The 9,503-nt window shown below is 42.5% G+C and overlaps 1 protein-coding gene across 1 annotated transcript in view; it reads right to left on the bottom strand.

Annotated features, from left to right (window-relative positions):
- T265_13863 (hypothetical protein) overlaps positions 1–9,503 on the bottom strand; it is a gene marked incomplete at both ends in the record, with an annotated part of 33,695 nt that overhangs the window by 2,646 nt on the left and 21,546 nt on the right. The window contains 5 exon segments of the mRNA XM_009170906.1: positions 92–616; positions 628–712; positions 835–1,046; positions 5,905–5,965; positions 7,986–8,500. Coding sequence (XP_009169170.1) covers positions 92–616; positions 628–712; positions 835–1,046; positions 5,905–5,965; positions 7,986–8,500 — 1,398 coding nt within the window.

A 9,503-nucleotide genomic window follows, 5' to 3' on the forward strand; every position in this document is an offset into this window, starting at 1 on the left:
ACAGATAAAGACATGGATGAGATGTTATCAGTCAAAGGTTTGATATCAGAATTTGAGTCGACAGTCAGTCTACAAACTCTTTTGGACTTACATACATTCTGAATATGCCCAATCTTACCACACGAAAAACATTTTGATTGGCAATGTATGCAAGTATATCTGGAGTGGTCCTGTCCACACGAAGCACATTTGCCAAGAACTTTTTTTGGTTGGCGTATTTGACGATTTTGAATGTTCGAATTCAGTTGGTTGTTTTTGTTATGATAACGCATATTGGTTTCAAATTTACCGTGTGGGCGACCTTCCAGCCCTTTCGACTTTAGTGCATTAAATAAAACGGTCTCGTTGCATTTGGTTACTTCTTTAACATCCTGGTATTGCTCGCAAATTTTTCTGATCGATATGAAGCGTTGATCAGTCTGTACTAGGAGCTTTTGTTGTAGATCTGGAAGATTAATTCCGGCAATGAGGCGATCACTCAGTTGGCTTTCAAGTTGTTGGCCGTAGTCACATTTTGCAGCCTGTGTTTGCAGTTGGAGGACAAAATCACGAATACTCTGAGATTCGGGTCGAATAAGCGATTTGAATTTCGCTCTCTCTGCGGCCACAAAATAGGCTTAAAATGACTGAGAATTAAGTTCTTTAGAACATCGAATGTGCAATCGATCGGCGCCGGAGGGAAAGATAAATTCTCCACAAGAGCATAAGCATCCTTCCCAATGTAGTGCAGGAATTAAGCTGTCTTCTTTTTATCATCCAGATCCGGCTTGGTAAGACACCAAATGCTGAAGCGTTTCAAATAACACTTCACCTCCCGTGCAGTTGAATTTACACTGAGCGATTCCAATTCAGGTAACATTGTGATGAAGAGAAAAAAGTCCGGATCGCGACGCCAAATTTGATAATTAGAATAGTGGTAGGTATCTTAACTACCGAATGTACGCGTAGTATAGAAGTCCGAATATGGACGAATGAATATCGTATGTTCTCGAATATCGCGGGCGTACGATCAATCGCATCGTAAAACAAAGGCATACAAAAATACACTAAACAGAATGAATAGAATAGAGTCAATGTTCACCACAGTGTCGTGCACTATGAAGCCCAGATATATTTCAGTGAGTATTTCCTAGCTCCTCAATAAGGATTTTTCCTTTTATTGACACTAGACTTCTCTATTCAAATACAGTTCTTCAAATCCTACCGGCAGATCATAATGTCTCTCATCAGGGGGGCAGTGTGGCGTTTTTACTAATAACCATTAAAGTGGAAGCCAGAAAACAAGTCTGTTGAAGCTCCACAAGGAAGAGCAATCTATTCCCAACATTCTCAAAGTTTACAAACACTTGGTTGGAAGCGGTCGTGCACTCCTTTCAGGCACCTTATGATTTCTGTTTAAACACAGTACGCTCAACACACCTCTTAAAGCATGCCAAACCACATCAGTTTCAAAATGTTTCCATGGTCACAAAAACGGAATTTGCATCGTGAATTTTTGAGTTAAGAAATCCAAGAATAAAAAAGCACAGCTTCTTTCTGATGACCAAGGTCATCAGTCCTCAGTTTGTATTTCTAATCAAGGGCTGCATCGAATCTCCGTCTGTGCACGTGATGTAAGAGATAGGGCGTCCGACTATTCCTGGGATGTACTGATGCTGGACAAGTTTGAGGTATATTGTATGAGGAGTAGTTGTTGTTCAGGCTCATCTGTCGGTTTACCGTCTCGCAACCTGTTGGGGGGAAAGTGATCGTGGATTCGTATACGTAAGTTTACACAATGGTGAATAATATTCAGTGAGATTTACCACTGCAGTATTCCGAAAAATGTTATATTTTCCCAATGGTCTTCAATACCGGTTTATGTCAAATTGCGCCTTGAGATGTGACATAAAAACAACGGTGGTGCTAAAGCTGGAAAGTAGCTTCGTCCTCCCAACATAGGTTTATTCTTGAAGCGCGACTATGTTTGTACTCACTTTTTCAAAATTTTAGAACTAGATTTTTCCCATGCACCGTAATCAAGTGTGGTGATTTCCTTGAGTCACCAGTCCCGGAAATTCACTCACAAAACACACTGTGCCCATCAGACAGGTAAGGAAAATATGGAGCTGGACTGCGCCCGGCATCTCGTGGCAAACCATGCAGCCTGCAAGCGATGAGCTGTCATCTCCCCTCACTATCAATGTAACCAAACAAATGAAATATCAACCGCATAGCACTCAGTGCTCCATCGACGAGTTTTAAACGTTCTGTTAAGCGTAAAGTTTGATCTCGCAGCGTACTCTTAATTGGCGTCTGTGCGGCTTTTAACTGTCAGCCAATCACAGACTGATGTGTTATTTTCAAGAAGTTTCCGCCTTTTAGATGGCTGAGGTAGTAATCAAACTTAGCGAACTGCGGCGACCTTAGACAAAGTTGATAAAGAACTACTATTCCGGCCAATCTCACAAGACTCATTCTATAATTTCACCAAAAAACGGCAACAGATGCATTTGTAACTCTTCTTCATTCTCTTGAGGACGAGCTGAAGGCCCATTGTAAATACGTTCAGTATTTAAGACCTTCACGTCAGGCACGCAAAATATCTCAGGAACGTGTCGAAGGACACGGTTACAAAATTATGTAGCTTGTCCAGTCAAAGATTAAGCGGGTCGATCAGCATAAAATATGGACTCACAATCCAAGATAGACCTAAATGGAAAAATATGCCACCGCGAATCCAAAAAGTTGCAGCGAGCTGTGGACCATATGAATAATCATGGTAAAGTGTCACCAGGAGCCTTATAACTCGCTATAAAAGATCAACACAACAGTTTGAGGCAAAATGAGAAAACGGAAGGCGCCCGGATACCATAGGCTGTGAAATCAGTGAGTGGCTTCAGCATGATGAGCTGTTGCTTGGATGAACTATTGCAAAGTTCGTCACATCTGCTTATAAGTTACAGAGAATCATCAGCACATCAGCTGAACTTACAACCTACCCACTGCACGGATAAGTACATTCGATTACTTTTTGCAGTCAAATGTACCTGCATGCTGCCGAAATATTCGCGTTAAAAAGTCAGTGCGTCTCCGATTGTTTAAAGATGGCTCATAAAATGGTCCAGATGGGCTTTCGGGGACCAAAAATCATGTTTCTGATTCTAATATGGCATCAATGATAAGTCTGTCCTTTTATTTCCTATGGCTAAAATTACTTTTATCACGGTTCATCGCAGGTCAACTATCCTAAGGGATTGGATCCAACCTCCGCTGAATTTCTTTTAGAACTACAAATAAAATGTTCACAAGCAAGTGACAACTAGTTTGTGGAAAATAGGTCTTGACCATCGTAGTTCAGAGCTTCCCTTGGGTCAGGAATCCTAATGCAGCGTTCGGGAAACCGGTATCGAGCAGGTTTTAACCTAACAGAGAATCTTTTACGAAATATTCTGGTAAGTAAGTATTGTCGTATCTAATACTAGAGTAAAAAAGTTCTTATGAGGAATGACTACAAAAGGTTTAGTTTGTGCGGCTGTCCGCAGCTGGTGTGGTTGTTGTCTACGGTGTCGTCCGCAGATTTTTCTATCTAGTGTCGAACCCCCTTTTCTAGGTAAACATGCACAAAGTTCTCTGCTACCCAGTTTGAAGAAAATACGTCTAGTGTGATGACGATGCGATGTACCGAAAACGACTTTTGTGGAGAACTGATGGACGATGCATCGTCTGCCCTTCTTATGCCAACAAGGAGATGGGTTATCCGTATCTGCACATCGAGTGATACAACATTCCGAACCATCGTAAGTAGCACATGAGGCAATTTTGGTGTGAGTTTATAGTCAACTCCGACAAGGCTTCATCCTAAACCTTTCCTATTGCATGGGTTTTCTCCATATTATTGGAGAGGGTAAGTGGGTAACCCAGTATGTAAACTGTATCCGTCGTTAGAATCGCTAACAGCGAATCTCTAGCGTGATTGTTCTCTTGTATAAATCTTTGGAAATTTAAATCACTTCTTAATGGTATACACAAATCAAGCGTAGTAATTTCCTCCTTCGTGTAAAATTTCATACGTTTGGCTGTCACCGGATTCCGAAATCTGCTTCACGAGATTCACCATGCCCTTTTGTGGTGCTAATGCGGACGTCGTGTCTTGATAAGGGGGCCTCGATAAGGGAGACTTCCAAACCAACGAGGTAGCCTCCGATAAATTGTGGATACATACTCTATAGCTCTGACTAACCCGTGAATGTTTCTACTGCAGGAGACAGATTGGTAGATCTAAAATAGCATACCATAAAATATCTGAAATTATTATGGCACAAGATATACTTACACCCGTAGTCTTTGATGAAAAGGTGAAATACCCTGCCACACTTACGGTAGTTTCTGTGGACAAAGCAAGCGAAACCAAAAGTGTTGACAGTAACGTTTTCCGTTTTAAATATGCGGCGTTTCCAGAAAGTTTCGAGAGTCACTATTTAATCCGCACTTCAACGGATAGCTTGGGTAAAGGTTCACTGAGGGATTTCACCCGAAGACGAGTAATTTAATGGTACTGGGCGTCAGGCTTAATACACAAAAGTGGTTTTCGGGTAATTCAGTAACAGCTCCGCTCTTCTTAAAGTGTTCTAGGGCGACTAGAAAATTTATGACATCTTAATGTTAATATGCGCGTACGTCCCTGCTCAACCGACCTGATACTTGTACCAATGAACTCGATCGATTCCGAGTCATCCTACCGTAGGATATGGCCTACGTATCCTGAAAGTTCTACGGTGCACTGGTCGCAAAATTAGTAGTTTGTTTGGTTCAGGTTCGCACAGGCATTTTTTGTTGTTCAACTCACTGGACAGAATTAAGATAAGCAACCCGTCGACAAGATGAATGATGCAGTGGAATAACAAGCAGTTGTTTAGCGGTATTGTGATCAACGAGTACGCAGATTACGCAAAATATTGTATAATATACGGAAGAAAGGTATTTCAACCATAAAAAGACGAAGTGCTATATAGAAACTCGGATGACCCATGGACAATCGAGTTGGGCTTCCTATTCGTAGCATTTTGGCCAACTGGGCTAGGGGGTGTAGTCATCAAGTCACCCACATGACCGTTCAGCTCACAGTCGCTCACTGGATCACGGGGCTTGTCTGTTTTTCATGCCCACAACCACGTCACATTAACGTGACTCATCAGGCTTCGATTGTCTGCACCGTCTAGTGAGCGTAGCAACTACTCATGTGCTGACGCGCCCACGTAACGCAAACGGACCTACATATAAGGAAACCGAACACAGTCAAAACACTCGCGCGCGCAGGGATCAAGGAATCAACCTAACACTCCAAGTCCACGGACAATTATGGAACACGTGTAGCAGCTATACTGCGGAGAACACGTTTTCACTGTCCGGACTTTCACCAAGGGACTCTCGCATCGCTCCACATTTTATATTGTCCCTTATTTTATACATGCTGCAAATGGTTTCTGTAAACTACTGTCACTTACAGTTAGAAACTTCTTTTAGTGCGTACACCTTCTGATTTGTATTATGGCCATCGTCAACGGTGCACTAATAGGGGCAACGCGGGGATGGATCTGAAGTGTATTCTTAAACGGTTAAGAATATGTTGAATCAACCGCTTTGAATTTCTAGTACCTACCAAACGAAATATCTGTGGTTCTTCATTATCTTTGTATCATTAGCTATGGGATGATTCCTAGTGACAGCAGCGCAATTATGAGCGATTGGCTTCGTTGTGGTCTAAGCAGTTTGGACATTTAGTAATAGCTCTTTGGTTCAGGTGAAATATTCAGAGGGAGGGAATAATTGACGTCCTAAAAACCAATCTCCAATAGAGCTAGACAAGAACTATTGCAACTCACCAACTTTTTCGCCTCCACCGACGCACGATGGCATACATACTCAGCAGTGCGCACAGCGTAAGCAGAATAGCCAGTGATGTGTATAAACCTGCACGGTTTTCCTGGAAAATTAGAACAAATCTATACAGTTAGCTTTTAATAAGGGATACGCTGTATTTAGGGACAGCTTGGGATACAACGTATCGATGTCGCCGACAGCGTAAAAGGACTCCTCGTAAAATACGAAAAGCATAGAAAAGCTCCTCTCAGATGGACATTACTTTGAGGGGTATGTTGACCTCATGCTTCCACTTGTCCATTCTGGACGGTGGTAAGGTTTCTGACGCGCTGGTTCATCTAACTGTCTTTAAGACAGATTGTGGAGACGGACCATCAGAGTGGATAACAAGCAGTTTCCAAACCGATCAAATTTCTTTCAAGCCGGTGCGCCGGTATGTCCCTATGCCTAATTGCTGACTGGACACAAAGGCAGTTTATTTGCATGTATGTGAGTTCTTACGGACCAGAACCGGTCTGTGAGATTTTGTTTCCACTAGACCTTACAGAACGAAATCAAACCCGCCTTTTGATGAGGACCCAAACTACATTGCTGCCATTCAGGGTGTTTAACCCTTTCAAAGGAAATTATTCGAAGAGCNCCAAACATTTCCTGAGATAGGGACCGACGACCGTACTGTTACACTGAGTCACACCCGCTATAAGCTTGATTGGTTATCACATGTGCAACATATAGCGTAAAACTAAACTCAGAACACCTATCGTCTCTTTGTATGGGAAGCTGTTTGAATGGACGCGCATCCCTGTCCAGTATGTGGAATTTTAAATTTGTTTCTGGCCATTAGATAGAAGATCCATTTAATGCTACTGGAAGCATATAATCAAGTATATCCAGTGACGTGCAGCCTGGCGGAATGCATTGGCAGAGACGACAAGTTAACTTAATTTTTGGGAACACAACCACGGAGGTTTGCAAGTGATTCCACCATACCCAAACCAGAAAAACCACAATTTTTTATTTGTTTTTTAAGGTGTAGCCGGCGCCTTTAGGAGAAAAAAATGGGAGTCTGAAATTCACAGTCATCAGTGGCTGATTCTTATGGATCGACTTGCTTTGTAGGTTGTGATGTCGACTTTTTGGTTCACCAACCAATGATCATCTCTTATCAAGGGATCTGCATTCCTCAATCCGCTAAGGCTGTTATTGGACCGAGACTTCCTAAGGTCGCACTCAGTGCCTTGTGTTTGCTTGCCATTTTGGGTTCTCTGCGTACTTATGACACTTTTATGCGTAGCACATGGCGTTGAATGTATATTTTTGCCATTTGATCTCACACCAGGACGGAAAAATTTTGCCTGATGTGAGAGTCATGGCTGGTAGTACTTGATAGTACTGACCGCGCCTCGAAGAGCATTCAGCATTGTTTGCCCCCTATTCGGTTGTTGGTCTTTAGACGCGTGTTCCCATACCAAAATCATTACATACTTTGGGATTCATCTCATAAGACTGGAACTGTTCTTGGTATGAGTTCGGATGAGACGTTTCTCTCTTTTCTGCCATGTTCTGTTACTCTTTCGCATTCATCGCTTGCATTCCCTTTTTATGTGTGACCATGCTCTTCAAAAATAAACGATAATAAGAAATGTCTAACGAAACAGAAAGTTGACTTAAAGGCCGACCATAATCTGGTGATACGTCACTCGACAATGTATGGAGAACACAGACTGAAATAATACATTTTAGCGACTCTGTTGAGGAAGAGAATCTCCAACAGTTACTGAACAGGAACCAAGCTATGTGCCTCAGTTTGGTCACTGGGCCTAGCACACATAAACCTGGCCGGATATCACCCATCAAAAAGCCTTCTAAAGACAGCCATCTATTTCTTGAAAGCAAGGAAAATGCGCAATTTTTTGTCCCTTATCTTTAAATCTTTTGATCCATGTAAGCTCAAGATAAGCGAATTCACTTAGTGAATTCAGCCATAGATCAACATAAGTCCTGAAGAGAACATGCACTGAATTTCAGAGTACCCATAATTGAGCGTTTATCAGGAATGGGCTTCAGTCGTTGCAGCCAGCAACCAAGGAGATGCACCCACTAAATTTCTGAAGCAAACTTACAGATCTCGAGTGATTCTGGTGCAAACTGTTCACAGCCGCTTGCGCTGTGGCTCCGAATCCACCCATTACTTCATGAGTTGCTTCTACTGAATTCTGAAAATCTAGTTCAGAGCTCGAAATTTCCGTGAAAGGTTTGGTCGTAGGAACAAGGTCAATGTAAAGGTCTTCTTGATACGCCTGTGTTCCTATTTCGGAGACCGGAGTTGCGGAGTGCTGGTAAGAAGGGGAAGCTGAATCACTATAGATGAGCTGTTGATGAGTCGTCATCCCAGGATCATTTTTGTACAGTTTGGAGGTCAGGGTTGTAGAAGAATGCTCAGTTGTAGAACTTTGACTAGAATGGATAACCTGCTGTCTAGCAATCGTGCTTGGTCTCTTCGTGGTCGTGCTGATGTATGGTCTGAATCGATGGGTGGACTGTGTCGTGGTGACAGGGAGTATTTTCGTCGTACTGACGTCCCAACTGGTGCATTGTGATGAATTGCATCCATTGACAAGCTGTTGGCAGTGGGGATCTGAAAGTAATCAAAATCGATAACGGACGTTAAGTTATTTTGAGAGATTTTCCAAGAAGAGTCTGTTCAAAAAGACAGCGAAAGGCATCTCTCTCATTCATGATTTATTATAAACCCCTTACGTCAAGGAACTTTCTGCAAAGGTCAGAAAGCGTCCATCCCCATGATGTCTCCACTTCGAAGGAAGGGCTAAATGTGCTCCCATTTGAACGGTGAATACTATCGGCTTTGACAAAGGAGTTTCGGAAACTCCATTATCCCGCTGTATTAATGTCTGAAGTGTTGGTTGTGGGAGTCCACCTAACGACGGACCATTTTACTTCAAAATCCAAAGCAGTTTCCCCATCAAACAATATTTATGTGTATCTTTTCCTCAGTTGTGAACTCGGCCTCCTGCAAAAGGTTTTATCCAGGCAGGTGTACATTAAATAAGTACTTTGGCTGGTATCTGGGAGTGAGCTTTCAGAAGAGCAGTTTATGTGGAAGTATCAGGAACAGTATGAACGGATATACGTGAAACGACATCTACCCCCTCCAACTTATTACGCAACCTTCGTATCTTGTGTAAGAGAGGCTTTGTACAAAACTGTGGGGGAAATGCCACAGAGCGCATAGGCTTTTCATCTTAGGAGTCGTTATCTAAATAAACTAGTCAAACCGGGTTGCAAGATATAACCTACACGTGTAAATATTTGTGATGCTATACTAGCTACATGTGAGTTAAGCCATCATGGTGGTGTGGTACAGCATTCGGCTACTGCGGGCACGCTCGCGGGTTAGAATGACCCCAGGTATTCGTGAGCTGATGGATGATGTTCCATAAGGTTCTGTTATTCAGTATAAGGAACCTTCACTTGCAGGATGTGGTCTTTGTTAGAATATCCTTGCTGTCCACGAATAGAGCGTGGTCTTTTAGTTTTCGAAATCTCTCCATAGAGGTCACCCGGTCTTTTGGGCTTGAATGTGTCGTAGAATACGTGAAAACATATCTCTAGATAGTGAA

Source organism: Opisthorchis viverrini, assembly GCF_000715545.1.
Source record: "Opisthorchis viverrini unplaced genomic scaffold opera_v5_114, whole genome shotgun sequence".
Lineage (NCBI taxonomy): Eukaryota > Metazoa > Platyhelminthes > Trematoda > Opisthorchiida > Opisthorchiidae > Opisthorchis > Opisthorchis viverrini.